This window comes from Clinocottus analis, unplaced genomic scaffold (genome assembly GCF_023055335.1).
Source record: "Clinocottus analis isolate CAN_PGR_092001 unplaced genomic scaffold, fCliAna1.0.p SCAF_17, whole genome shotgun sequence".
NCBI classification, from domain to species: domain Eukaryota; kingdom Metazoa; phylum Chordata; class Actinopteri; order Perciformes; family Cottidae; genus Clinocottus; species Clinocottus analis.
In genome coordinates this window covers 439,932-455,000 of record NW_027175898.1, presented here as the reverse complement: position 1 = coordinate 455,000, position 15,069 = coordinate 439,932, and the positions used below count along the sequence as shown (strand labels likewise).

General features: G+C 46.7%; 1 protein-coding gene across 3 annotated transcripts in view; it reads right to left on the bottom strand.

The window, feature by feature from the left end:
* The window catches only part of daam2 (dishevelled associated activator of morphogenesis 2), a 97,680-nt gene that overhangs the window by 51,978 nt on the left and 30,633 nt on the right, over positions 1-15,069 (bottom strand). For all 3 annotated transcript variants that reach the window (XM_068579760.1, XM_068579758.1, XM_068579759.1), the window contains one exon: positions 8,638-8,927. In XM_068579760.1, coding sequence (XP_068435861.1) covers positions 8,638-8,805 — 168 coding nt within the window. In that variant the 5' untranslated portion in view covers positions 8,806-8,927. The remainder of the gene's footprint in view (positions 1-8,637; positions 8,928-15,069) is intronic.

Below are 15,069 nucleotides of genomic sequence, written 5' to 3'. Positions count from 1 at the left end.
GCAGCAGCATTATTGTGGCAAAAAGAGGGGGAAATCTGAAGGGTGTAAACTTCAAGGGGTCTATTGCAGATAGAAACCACAAAGAAGCTTTAGAATCTTTGGTCAAAGCCTTTTTTTTATTTTGCCAGCAGGAATTCAACGATGTATTGTGACTCACACCCGGACACCGTCGTCCTGGGTCTGCATTACCTGCTACGATAAACGCACGGTGCCGGTATTCAAGTGTCGGGCAGAAAACTAGTCGTCATGTGGTGGGTCGGCTTCTAACAACTCCCCCTCCACATCCTCGGGCTTAAAAACAAAAAGGCAGAGAAGCCTGTCTCTGGCACTCCACCTGGTCGCCGGGTTAAAGCCCTGCCGTCCAAGCTGCTGCTGTTGGGAGGAGCTGAGACTTGAAACTGGTAGGGAAATCAGTGAGAAAGAGACCTCTTTGGATTTTAACCAGATGGGAGCTGAGCCCAGCAACTGATCTCTCTGCTCTCTCCATCTTCTCCTCAGGCATCTCAGCTCATCCCACAATAGCTGGTACTGTTAGTCTGTTCTTTTTCAAGAATTCCATTTAGAAATAGATAGAAGATTACATAAGATTTTGATGCAAGAACCGGAAAACAGGAAAGGAGTGGCAGGGTGGGCCGAGGGCTAATGTATCTGGAGAGTTCAAAATGAGAACTGCATGTTTTATTTAGGTCCTGCCAGGCAGAAGTGGCACCGGTCTGCAGTTGAACCGAAGAAACGGAGAGATGGAGTTAAGGGGGTGGAGGATGAGGTTCGGGTGGGTGGAGGAATGATCATGTCATGCCAACAAGAGAACCTTTCGTTCCAGTTCTGCAATCTTTCACCATTTCTTTTTACACCCCTACCACCCAGAACGCCTTCTCCACTCACACCGACACTACATCACACGTCCTTTCCCCAAGGCCCAGACATTGTTACACCCCAAAAAAAAAAGCCAGGCGTCTCTCAAACCTCCAAAACAAAACCGAACCGCTCGGCTGTGTGAAACCTCTTGGTGTGTCCCCATCTGCCTTCGCCAACATGTTCCAGTTGGGAATTCACATAAACCAAAACTAATATTGTAACACCTGCTGCCCGAGAGGGAAAGATATGCATACCTCAGGTGCTCAACCTCTACTTTCATATTTCCTCCACAGCTGCCTGTTGAATAATGTTACAAACCCTCAAAACCATGTTTTGAGCTTTGACTGCTATGCACACCGACTGACCCTGTCGTTCAAAATGTCTATTTCTCTAAACACTTTGACACTTCTTTGAGATGTTTTTATAAGAGCCAGACTAGCCGTTTACTCTCACTCAAGTCTCGATGCTAAGCTAGGCTAAACACTGCCAGACACCCACCATCTAACTGTGTGTTTCCCAACATGCTTAGCAAGTCATCTAAATGGCAAACTTTCAGAGCAGGAATCACCCAGAGATCTTAGAGGTGAAGATGAGCATACTTATGCAACGAATACATGAATACTACAAACCCCGTAATGACAAAGGCCTAAAGACTCATAGGAGTAAAGTCAGAGCGGAGTAGGGGAACCTTAATACCTGCTTCTGTTTGGACTACTGTATGCCTACTTCAAGTGCTCTGAGATAAATATGCAAGCGAGGATAACTAATACCAAAATGTGAGAGAAACTAAATATACAAGAGGATAGAGGGGTCAGCAAGTGAGAAGGTGTGAGTGACTGGCTATCCTTTAAGGGAGGAGTGGGAGTGTCCCAGTGACAACTGACTGGGAATGTGTAAAGCTACACCTTGATGGGAAATGTGTGTGGTCCAAAGAATGACATCCTTTTCACACATGTGCGTCTGTGAAGTGGCATTTCCCCGAGATTTGAGGTGGAGACTATTCCCAGTGAACTCTAGGGCCCAATCCCAATCTCCACCCTTACGGACTCACGGACTTTGAGGCGCGCTCCCGTGAAGTCCTTGAGGGTTTAGGGGTGTCCCATTGTCAAATTGTGGAGTGCCTGAGGGCTCGGTGGCGGACATTTTGACCCCTCTATAAACCCTTTCCATAAGTCAACATTAGATGCTGACCATTTTGAACACACAGTTCCCAATGGGAGAATGGAGACGTAAAAAAACAAAGGAGATTGGGATTAGGTTTATGTAACACCTACTGGCGGCATCTCACTCTGCTTGTGAGACACGCATGATGGAAACTGGAAAGTTCTGCATAGCTCGCTGTTAGCTCATGAGCTAACTAGCACACGGGGGGAGACGCAATCAGCTATTAAACTCTAAAGCTGGCGTAGTGATCATTTTCATGGCGCGCCATTGATACATCCATCCATCCATCCATCCATCCATCCATCCATCCATCCATCCTGAAGCAATCTCTGGACGAGACAGAAAGGGAGAGGAAAGACGAGCAAGATGGCAGGAAGTCATATGAGGCATACAGTGAACCCACAGGAAGCTGTAGCTGCCATTATTGACCCAAACGAGTTTCTGTGTGTGTGTGTGTGTGTGTGTGTGTGTGTGTGTGTGTGTGTGTGTGTGTGTGTGTGTGTGTCAGCTACACCAGGCCCAGCCTCACAAGGCAAAGACAATCATCATAAAAAGGTCAAAGACCAAATTCTTACTCCTCTAAATTCTACTCGCTCTACTCTGTCCCATAACTAATCGACACACGCACACCACTTTGCAGCGTTCAGATGAGTCAAAGAAGCTTCTCTTTGAAGAGTCAGTCACTGCTGCCTCTCCCTTCGTCCAAACAAGGCTTGACCACTTCAATGATAAGGCCGACCGACTGAGGGCAGTGAGAGCTGGCTTCACAGCAGAAGTAGGAGGAGACCATTAGAAATGGGAAAGCTGGTTGGACAGGGAGGGAAAAGGAAAGGAAAGATGGTGCATCCCAGGGCGTAAGCTGCGGAGGAAACTCGCTCACCACAGCTCGCAGGGTGGAGAACATTTCCATTCCCCATTTCTTTTGATTGGCGTCCGGCTCGAAAGTCACACCGGAGGGAACATTAGGAGAGGATTTTATGTTTGACAGAGGCTGGTTTGGACTGTGTTTTGGGAGTGGACGCTATTAAGAGGTTGTGGCACGCAGATTCAGCCGCCAGCGCTGCACAGCTGGACCGCTGCCTGGAGTGGTTGGATTAAACCATCCCAAATTACGAGACGCAGAAAGAAAGAATGAGGCTCCCACACAGGGAACACTTTTTCGGATAGAAAAAAAGAGGGCAGAGAGAACACTCACTAATCTGACGTCTGCCGGCTCTGTGCTCGCCAGATGTTGCTCTCTGAGACCTGATTCCGTTGCACCAGTTTAGCGAGGTATACAGTACATTATATTCTCGCTCATCTTAACACAGACGGGTTAAAGACGGGGGTATTCCTTTTAATAAATCGCAGATGCAATTTGGGGCATCCGTTTAAAACCTCTATGCAAAAAATACAGTAGATGATCTACCCCGAGTGCCCTTAATCTGTGGCATTTTTTAAACCACTATTTACTTGTCTTTTTTAACACTTCAGTGGCACTGCTCAGTTGCGTTCAACAGGAAACAATGGCATGTGTGGTTCATTATAATAATAATAATAATAATAATAATAATAATAATAATAATAATAATAATAATAGGGCAGGTGCAGAGGTTTATCAGGTGAAAGCAAGTTGGAAGAGATGTGTTTTGAGGGCTTGCTTGTAGGGTGGGAGCCTGACGGATGTGGATGGGGAGGGCGTTCCAGAGGTGGGGTGCAGCAGCTCAGAAGGCCCCGTCGCCCCAGGTCTGGTGCTTGGTCCTGATGATCTTTAGAGTGGTTGTGCCGGCAGACGTGAGGCAACGGGTTGGGGCGTGGAGGGGGAGGAGGTCAGCAAGTAGGAAGGGGCCAGGTTGTTGAGGGACTTGTAGGTGATTAGTAGCAGTTTGCAGTCTATCCCGTACTTGACGGGAAGCCAGTGGAGGTTGTGTAGGACCGGTGTGATATGATCATTGCGTCGGGTGGAGGTGAGCAGTCGGGCGGCAGAGTTTTGGACATATTGAAATTTATTGAGGATTTTGGTAGCCGTAGAGGATACTGTTGCAGTCGTCGAGTCTAGATGTTATGATGGCGTGAATAAGAATTTTGATGGTGGCAGAGGACAGGGAGGGTCGGAGGCGTGCAATGTTCCTGAGGTGAAAGAAGGCAGTTTTGGTGATGTGGTTGGCGTGGGGGAGAAAAGAGAGGCTGGGGTCGAAGATGATGCCGAGGTCGTGGACCTGTGTGGAGAGAGTGACAACGGAGCCGTCAGTGTTCAGAGCAAAGGTCCGGGCGGAGCGGGTGAGGGTGTTTGGTCCGATGATGAGTATTTCAGATTTGTTGGCGTTGAGTTTGAGAAAGTTTTCTTGCAGCTATAATTTTATTTCATTGAGACAGGTGGTGAGAGTGGAGAGGTTGGCAGAGGTCATGGTCTTGGATGACAAGTAGAGTTGTAAATTGTAAATGCACGTCTAGCAAACATGTCCTTGCATTTTCTTCTTCTTGAAGAAACTGTCACCAGTGATGCATGTGTCCAACATCCTCCATCATCCATCTTCTAAGTATGAGATCAACTTCACATGTGGTGGTAATACATTTGACCTTGACAAAGCAAAAATAAAGCTGTCACTTCTTGAAGCGCTGCCAAACTTCACACATGGCCTATATATATCAACTATGCGTGCAAGCCTTAAAACGGTGGTGGAAACAAACAGTTTACAATGCAATCAACCACCACCACGCATACACAAAACGAACCTGGATCAGCGGCACGCAATTGCGATCAAGACATTCTGCAGCCAGCTGCAAATGTGTGGTTTAATTGATGTGATACATTTGCACGTCTGATGTGGCCTTTGCACACCACGTCTAAAATCAGTGGCAATCGCTTCCAGGCTTGCAATGGGTTGTCGAAATAGGTGGCTTTCCTACGGGTCCATGGCGAACTTGGAAGCAAGCTCAGGCGTTCCTGCAGGATGAGTTGTTGCACATTTGGCGGAAGAGAGAGAGTGTTTACACTAGGGGGTCTAAAGATGGATCCCACACATGCTTCTGCTGCAATATTAGTTTGGTCGGGTACACACTAAGGACAATAAGTCATCTATTTGCTACATGACGTATTTCGCGCCCATGCATTTTTTTCACAAAGTAGCAGAGACGTCAGTAGAGATTGCTCAGAGGTTGTACGTTTGAGAAGGTGCGGTGGTTTACCGCCACGACCACACGATCATGGCATTTTCTAAAGTCTTCTGTCCGGCTAACGCTGGCATCTGAGTGTACACCATGCAGTCTCTAGTGGAGGACCCCCATTATGGAAGCAAGGAAACGTGAAGGCAGTTTACTCCTCCGTTCGGCCCAGATCTGTCGCTCCCACTCCAGAGGCTCCATCAAGTTTCACTCTCCTCCTCAGGAAAGGCTTTCATAACAATAATCTCGTCTCCTGTTGCCATGGAAATGCACTATGTCATGTTATGCTCCATTTTTATTCATCCCCTCCGGATCACAGCTCTTTGCCTCGCTACATTTGCCTTCTTTACATCAGCGCTGTGTCCAGACAGAGTGACTGCCCCAGGTTTTGGTCCTGCTGATTTCTGGACGACTGGTTCAATGTATCAACGTGTCAGCAGCTGGATCGGTAAAACAGAAGTACAGAGGGGGGGGACCAGCAGCTTGGCAAGGGGATCATAGTTGGTAGGAGCAGTGCGTGCAATGGCTAGCCAATCAAGTCTCACATGAATCAAACTGTTATGTCAATGACCCTAGTGAAATATTGTGCATTTTGATGGACTGAAGGCTTGAGGGACCTTTAAGCACCCCTTTGGCTGGATCGCGTTGCTCCCCAGGCGAATGATTCAATATGTATCACAGTACAAGGATTACAATTCAATAAGTAAACAAGCAAGGTAATATATTGAGATTTTTTTAATTCAACGTATTATTTAATACGAACACATCAATAGTTTAAGTAACACAATGCCATGTGCCTTAAATTTGAGTTTATGCAATGAGAACAGTGGGACTGTTACATCCAACATTATGTCACCAGCTTCTAGTCTACTAGATTTAAGAACATATACAGGATCCAATATCCTATCGTGATGCTCGTAGTGGATTGATATGTGATTACAACTCAAAATATTGGGTGGCCATCATGAAACCAAAAATATTAAATATGTGTTCCTTTTGGTTTCAGAGATTCTTCCTCAAAAGGAGAGCACAGGAAGTGACTTAAAGAACGGATAGATTGATGTAACACACACACACACACACACACACACACACACACACACACACACACAGTTGGACTTTTATCTCCTCCTAGATGCAATGCTGACAGGAGGAACCAGAGCCTCACATAGACACGACCCCAGAGACCAAACGTCTGAGTGACACCACAAGTGTGGCCATCCAACCAGCATCTGAAGAATAATCGATCCACAACATGTGTAAGGGCCCAGATCCAATAACACAATGCCAAATCTGCTTTCTTTCCTGGGTCGAAAAACACAAACTGCAAGTCAAGAGGTTTTTAAATGGAAGATACACCATTCTGGCTGCTTCTCAAGCATCCTTGCATGCCCAGACGCTGACCCCCAACATAAGCTGTGGGTCATTCAGTCCTCTGAACCATGAGGGCTGCTGTGATTTGGCTCAGCACTCCCATGTGAAAGCCATCATTTTATCTTGTCTTTTAACTTGCAGCAGTACTCATCTCTGTTCCCTTTTCCAAAATTTCAGACCACGTAGGAGCACCAAGTTTCTAAAATGACAACCTGCTTGTTCACTAGAAGTAAGCTTTAGTTAATGCACAGCTGGAAGGGCATGCAATCAGGATTGAGGGGATCAACGTCTTGATTGCAACAATCCTAACTTTTAATTTTCTGTAATCAAGCCAAAAAATACACTGAGGCTACTGAGGTTTAATGGCATTTCCGGGGATTAGAATGGAGCAGAGACAGCACATTCAGGATCAAGCTAGGTCAATTAGCAGGAAAAACAGGGAAAGGATCCATAGTGGAAAAACATCTGCCTTGATAATAGCGAATCATTTCCTATCCATCCCAAATGGAATTTCACTTTATCTCCTGAATTGATTGTGACAGTTGGAGGAGTGCTATATCGTGCAGACGGTGAAGTGTAGCGCTCCGTGACAGAGGCAGAGGAAAAGGCTGAAGCCGTACTGCTGAACACGTTGCAGAGAAAGAGAAAGAGAGAGAGAGAGAGAGAGAGAGAGAGAGAGAGAGAGAGAGAGAGAGAGAGAGAGAGAGAGAGAGAAGGAAGGAAATCAGAGGTCGAGGGAGCACAGCGGAGGCGCAAAGATGGACCCAAACCGAAAAGCACTGTTCTTCTAGCAACGCCAGATCCAGCTCGCATGGCAACTGAAAACTACAGTCGACTTCTCCATTCTCACAGCTGTGGCCTGATCGCTTCTCGCACCATGGGTACATGCCAGTCTGGCACCAGTACAGAGGGACCAGCAACCTCTGCCAACAAGTGTGATCTATGCACGAGATGGGAACCGGCACACAAGGGCGGGCTGCTTAGTGAAAAGGATGAGCTTCTGAGTTTGTGGAATAGGGTTGGGGGGGCGAGGTCTCATCCAACCATCAAGACGCACTCCACAAGACCCGAGCCCTTCCAATGGCCATCCCCTTCCAATTGCCATCTCCTAATCCTGTTCGGTAAGGGGAAATAACTGGACTGCTCGGCAGTAGGAAAGAGAGCATTTCAGGATTTACATTGTTGTTTTGAGCCAACTCCATATACTTTACTCTAATGAGCAGCATTTCTTCATGGTGACTCATTTTGGCGCAGTATCCAAAAACAGTATCACAATTAAGTTGAACGTGCTCATTAAACAGACTCATTGGATGGTTTCAGGTAGATAAGCACATTATCCAACTACTCGCTCTACACTACCCACAACGTGTGCTGCCATAGGTTCTGATCCTACAGGAAGCATTATGGAAACTATCCTCAGTATACTGTTCAAAATAAATCCACAGTAACTGCTAAACAGCAGGCAGCTAGTTAACATGGAAGACATACTGATTTGTTATGTAGTCCTTGACACCACTTGGCGTCATGTTGCAGTTGGATTCAGTCGTTCACTGAGAGTGACCCTACTCCGCTATTGTAACCCCTAAAAGGATGCTGAATCTAAGGGCGTCCTCAGACCTATAGGTTTGTTCTGGTCCAGGTCAGGGACCAGTTTGTCATGAGCGGCTGTCTATGGGAGCTCGTTCAATCCAAAGAAGATGCAAGGCTTCTTCCAGTTGGGTCGGATAGAGATTGAATCATGTTATTACCACAAATGAGTAACAAACCCAACCAGAGTTAATTTATAACTCTGGTGCCAGAACAACCAGACCGAGACCTTGTTTAAGAGGTAGTCCTGGTCCAATTGTTATAGTGCACACCAGAGTGGGATTGCTAACTGGCCAAAAGAACACCACCAAGTGGGGTAAACTCTGCAAGGTTCAATTAAACCAAACTAAATAAAGCAGGTGTATAACACACGGCCTTACCACCAGTCCAAGTGGTCTATGTTAAGACTTCAGCTTAAGGCCTCACTGGTTAGATCGGTCAGGGGGCAAGCATTTGCTATGAGTGACAATCTAAGAATTCCTTCATTTACCCCGCTACATCTTTACTTACCACCAGTTCGGAGAAACGAGCATGCAGCTCCTCGGCGGGCGGCATGGGGGCACTGAACTCCAGCAGCTGTAGGGGCACGCTGTCCTTAAGGTTGATCTCCGGAGGCTCGCTGCTGCCGAAACAGCACAGGAAGCCCAGGCCCGGCCGCGTCCTCTTCCTGGGCGGCATGACGGCTGTGGTGACACAGGTGGCAGTGATGGTCCCGGGAACCAGGGGAGGTAGAGGAAGGGGCCAAGGGGCAGGGAGGGGGAGTGGAGAGGAGGACGAGGACGCTATCTAGGGGCCATGATCTAGAAGAGAGAGGAGAGAGAGTTAAAAAGCTTACAGAGACTTTGACAATGCAAGCTGTCATAAAGAAGTACTCTCAATGGCATGCAATGCATTTTGATAGCGTGTTAAATGTCATAATGCCACTGTACGATCATTGATCAATTTGATTGTCAGTCATCAAGTAGCACCACAGAGACTATACTCAGTTTATGAAGGCCTTGCATTAGCGTGCATGCACACACGCACATCAATTTTTCTTTTGACAGAAAGGGCTTGCTGAGCACAGGAAGTGGAGCAATTTATATTTCCGGCAGCCGCAGTTTGTTTGGAACAAACACAGGAAGATACATGATCTGCAACAGCCTCCACAGCTCAACAAAGAGGGTTTGGGGGGAAGAGAGAAGAGGGGGCAGGGGGGAATGCCACCTTAAGAAATGTATCAACTCTGTGCTTGGATTTTCTCATGACGTCACAAAATGCTAGAAATACTGGCCGAGTAGGGACAATCACTCGAAAGCCAACCGTTGATTTAACCTATTCAATTTTTCCAAATCGTCTTTATTCCCTCAACTATCTGTGTGAACCTGTGCCAGGGCCGGGACACGAGAGAGGGTCCGGTAACAGCAGGGGCCCGCCATCATATCCTCATCTTGACATCGGTTGCTCTCATGGCCGGACAAAGACACCTCTTGTCTGTGTGCTACAATGGTGCCATTCGCAGCGTGTGTGCTGTTTGTGCGGCTTCGCACCGAGAGCTGCCTCTGCAGAGCCCTCACTCCTTCAATAGAGTGGACACAGTGTGTGTGCGCGTGTGTATATATATATAGGCGGTAGCGGATGACACCCACTACAACAGGAGCAGGGCACTGAATAGGCCTCAGACACACAAGAGGATTTCCTCAATGCTACGAAAAGGATATGGGTGGTCTTCTTACTGTATGAATAACACACTCGCTACACCATATTACGACCAATCAACCACAATGTGAGCACACACCCACAGCCGGGTCGCACAGTTGCCAAAGCCTTTATGCCTTTTAAGTTCTTTATGCGGCAGTTTACTGCTTTTGTGAATGAATGGACCTCAAGTCTGTTATGCAAATACCACCGTCATGCAAATCCAGCAAAAAGGGTTGACCGAGAAATTCATTTCGAAGCTATTTATGTGAAATACAATCCAAGCGCATGGAACCAAGAGCAATAGAAGCAGATATTTAAAAAAGGCAAATACATCCATTCCCTTTCTAAATGTTATATTTTTATTGATTTTTGTACATAACCAAACAAGTATTTAGTCACGGCTGGAGCTTTGCAGCCATCTGTTTAATATGGCAGTGAAAGTTTATGATTTCTGTTTCTACGAGAAGCCACAATCTACTACATCTCTACCGACCATGACTCTTCTCCATCGCCCGCTCTCTCTCTCTGTAAATCTCTCTCTCACACATTTGTTCAGTGTGGGAGTTCTCACTGCACGGTTTAAAAATAGCCCGATGGTAAATTCTTTATGAATGCGCTGGGCCCTCGACAGGAGCTTAAAAGGAGAAAAAAATACTAACACCACGTTTCCATTTTGCCCCTTTATCGTTTGCTCAGTTGCTTTTTCCGCGTCTTTGAGTCCGCCATCCCAGTCGAGGCAAGCAGGGCGTTGCACAGCTATGAATGAAAACTGGAGGCTATTTCAAAGGAAAAGCAACCAAAGTTTCTCTTTGGCTTTTTCCAACATGGAAATGCAAGTTCTGCATCTTAAATTATTCTGTATAATCACCTTGAAATGTGTTTCATAGTCATTGCATCAGTGTCTTAATTATAGCACGCTAGGCATCTTGTAAATGTGTGTGAGGCACATTTGATACTGCACAACGGAGGTGACAATCCCTGAACTCCCCCCACCAAAACAAAATTAAATCAGAGAGAGATTAATCTGCTCCAGGGCAAAGGTGACTATAAGGTCACCTTTGACAAACTTTTGTTAGCCTGCTTGCTTCCATGGCTCTAAGAACGGGCCGTGTGCGTGATCACATCGGCCGAAAAACAAAACCAGGTGTTTACGCAGCTGAATGGAAATTGCACAGGTTCGAACGTTATGATTGTAGCGTAGTTGCGAGTATTTCCATTTTTTCTTAATCTCTGATGGTTTATGGTCATTTTATGATTTAATAAAAAGACATTACATATTATTCCTGTGAAACAATACTCACAAGCCGAAACCATTTTTTGGTTGCTGTAATTCCTGTGAAGAGACCACAGTCCAACATGAATGAAAAAGACTACAGACCAAATCCAGTCCTTGTTGCAGCTGAAGCCAACAATAAACTTCAGCAGTCAGAGCAGGAAAAATGAAGACAATATAATACAATGAAGTCCTTTTCATACAAAAATTCACTCTGATATTACTCTCAACGGATTTTTGTAACTAAAATAACTTTGAACATTCCTGATTCACTTGACTAACTCAGACTCCTGAACCCCTCATATTAGCTTTGGCTGGACATTGGAATGCATCGTTGCTCAGCACAGGGACTGTAAATCCTGTTTCCAGCTTGTACATGGAATCAGTTTAGGAAGGCCAGTGTAGACATGAGGGACCGCTTCAGTGACCAGAAATGCACATGAGAATGAGAGTAAATTGGACCAAATAGTTTAGCACTTTGTGAGACAAATATTTTCAGGGAGGTTTGTTTTAGTGTTGAGATGTCCAACAACACCCTATGGATGGTTGTTAGGAATATGGTTCTTCCTATTGGCTACATCATTATGGAATATAACCCTGTTGACATTCTATAACACTGTTGACAGTTTGCCCAGGCCCTTGAGGATCCGGGGCAGTTGTGCATTTTTGCCAATGGAAACATTGCCCAACAAAATAAGTCCCTGCTAGACATCGTGAAATTGCATCAAAATAACAGTGCTATCTGGTTCATCCCCAACAGAGGAACAGTGCTCATAAATGTAAGACAAAGCTCACAAGTTATTGTGCGCAATAAGTTGCAGATGCCCTGCTGACTTATATTAAACTAGATGTGGCTGAGGCAAGGCAGGTTGATCACAGATGAACGTAAAGATAAGCATTCAGTGCATCAGTGGGGAAAAAGGAAACGTAAAAAAAAAGCCCACTCCAAGATGGTAAATGATGGAGATTATTTTCCATGCATTTACATCGAAAACAACTCTCCTACGACTGCTTTTTATCATTTCTATTACTTTAAGATAGGGTATGAACTGCTGCCAAATCTTTACGGTGGTGATTAAAGGGCGAAACATACTCTTTCGTGTCTTTCGTGCTTGTGCCTCTGTGTAAAACCTGAGTATAAATCAGGCTTCAGTGTCACCGCTGTGGACAGCTGTCGAAGCCTAATGGAACAGAGGCCGCTCTACGGGGGGTGGAGGTGAGGGGTGGGGAGGGGAGTAGGGGTGGGGTGGGTGGGAGGAGCAGGGGAAATAGACCACGGAATTCAAACACACGTGCACACAGTGTACAGTACAGAAATACTGTGCGTACTGTAAATAAACAAAAGGTAGACCTTTGCCATCCTTCGTATGGTGGAGTCACCACACAAACACAATCCAAATTGACCAGGTCCACCGACATATGTGCCCTGAGAGCCCCTCTTATGGCCCAGCTTTTCTTTTTGATCCAACCCCCATCGGCCCTACCCCCACAACTTGCTGTCCCATTACTCCTCTCTTTTCAGAGTGAAATGGAGTGACATTTTCCTCCATCAACCCCCTCCCCCTCTTCCTGACAGTAACATCTGTCATTTTTTCCCTTGCTGCTCCTTGCGTGTCGTTCTGCCGTCCATAATCCCAACATATCCTACTCTCCTGTTCCTTTGAGTCTCTGCGCTCCCAACGTAATGACCAAGTGCTGCTTTTTGTACTGCTACCCTGAAGAAGGACCAGGCGGATGAATTGACCCTTGTTTCCATACTTGCTCTTCTGTCGTTTCCTCTTCAGTCTCTTTCGTGTCACCAAGCCAACGCACATCCAATGCGCACGCTGTTAAATACAACTGCATACAAACCTCCTCCTCCTCCTCTTACACACACACAGCTCATCACCGAGAAGCAGATATGTGCACGGAAGAGGAAACTGTCACAGAGAGTCAGTGCGGTTACATGGATTCGAATAACTGGCTTAGTCCGACTAAAATCGAATTATCCAGTTCATGTAAACACCTTTATTCGAATAACTGCGGTCCGACTACGATCCGATTAACACCCCTGGATAACTCGATTCGATTCGATTGATAATTCGAATAACGCTGCATGTATACGCTGAATCGGATCGGAACTGGACAATGCGTTTGTGCGCATGCTCAAGATCCCGCCGCCTCCTCCCTCCCGCCCTCCCAGGTCGTGACCCGGAAGTCGAAAGAGACGATAAGTTGTCACGGCCGGCAGAAACAAACAAACGTAAAAGTCGGGTTACGAGCCGATACTACCTTCGGTGGGTGTCTCTGCTAGCTCCCTGATGTAGCCAGCTAGCGCTGCTGCTAGTTCCCTGTTTGCTCTGCGCTAGCTCCCCGACAACCACCGAAGCTAGCGGGGTTCTCTCCATTATGAAGAGTGAAGAGGTCAAGCGGAGATGGCTGTATCACCACTACATGTAATGAAAACAGCGCCACCTGTCGTATCGGATATGACATGCATTCGGCCAATGATTCGATTTATTCACTGCCATGTATATTCGGATAACAGCAGTTGCCCCGAGAGAGAGCATAGTCCGACTAAAGCAAGATTCGAATTATTACCAGCATGTAAACGCACTGAGTGAAAACCTGTGGATCTTTGCGGGTTGGTGCTAATTAAAAAACATCCGTGTCAGTGCGGGAGGTGCAAGTAGAGGCGCACAGAGATTTGTGACAGGTCTAGAATTTAGGTCCAGGTCTGCAGAAAAGCGCACCGAATTCCCCGCTCGCATGCTTCTGCGGCAAACGCAACGTGCGCACACTCTAAAAAAGTCAGACACACCCACTCAAGGTTTTCACACACACACACACACACACAAAGAAGCAGAGAGGAGAGGCGGCTGGCTGCTGTGTGTTTGAAGAGTCTGAGCGGAGGGAGGGAGACAGAGAGATGAAGGAGGTGAGGGAGGGAGGCAGGGATAAAGGGAGATACTGCTGCCACTTCTCATTCAGCGCACTACTCCATCGCCTTATCCACAGCGCCGGGAAGTAGGTCAGTGTAGGAGGAGGAGGAGTGATGAGGGAAGGGCTGCTGCTGGTGTGCGATCATGTTTGGCGAGACGCAGAAGAGGTGTATATCTCATATTTAGTACCAAATTAAACAAATCCAGCTCCTGTTGATTCCATCCCTCATTGGGCCCAACTCCAAAGACTTACATAATGTTCCCACTCTACACGTCCCCCTCCTCCTCACTGCAGCTCCTGCATTGGGGCTTCTGCATCATGCTCTCTGTCACCCTCCTGCCTTCTCTACCCGCATCACACTCCAGTACCTCCAACTGACTTTGCAATACATGGACGGATGAATGGGTTCCGATTGAGCTCTCTACACCCAACTAATGCCGAGCAGATACGGAGAGGCAAAGAAAGGAGGGCAAGTGTGATGTGGCAGGAAATACAAGATGCAGTAATAAACCGGTTTGAAACAAATAACAAGTAGAATAGGCGAAGAAAGGCATGCCGAAGAAAGAGCTGGATTATTTTAAAGAGGCACTGAATAAAAGATCAGAAGGAAGTCTGCGGCACACTTTTCTTTTCCTTCTCACCCCCCCCTACCCTCACACACATTGTTTCTGGGTCCCACAAATGACGACCATTCCTCCAAGGGTGCTGGGCCTGGTGGAGGAGGGTTACATAAGCACTCAGCACCAGAGATGTCAGAGCAGTGCCACGCTGGCACGGCCACGAACAAGTTGGCGAAATGAAGGGCAGATTAAGGAATTGTCGTTGTTCTGGCAAAATGTTGGCATGCAGCTGGCGAGAGGAGCGCACGTCTGACCGAGCCAACCCCTGCTTCCGATGTCACGGAAGCACCGGGCAACTAAAATCCCTCAAGTTTCAGACCCGGCTGATCTGGTGGCACCTATGGTTACTGCTGTACAGCGAGGTTAAGCAGCTTCTTTTAGTATGAAAGGAGCGCAACCCGATCGCAGAGAATTTATGGATTCACGTTGTTATAACAAAGAAAACAA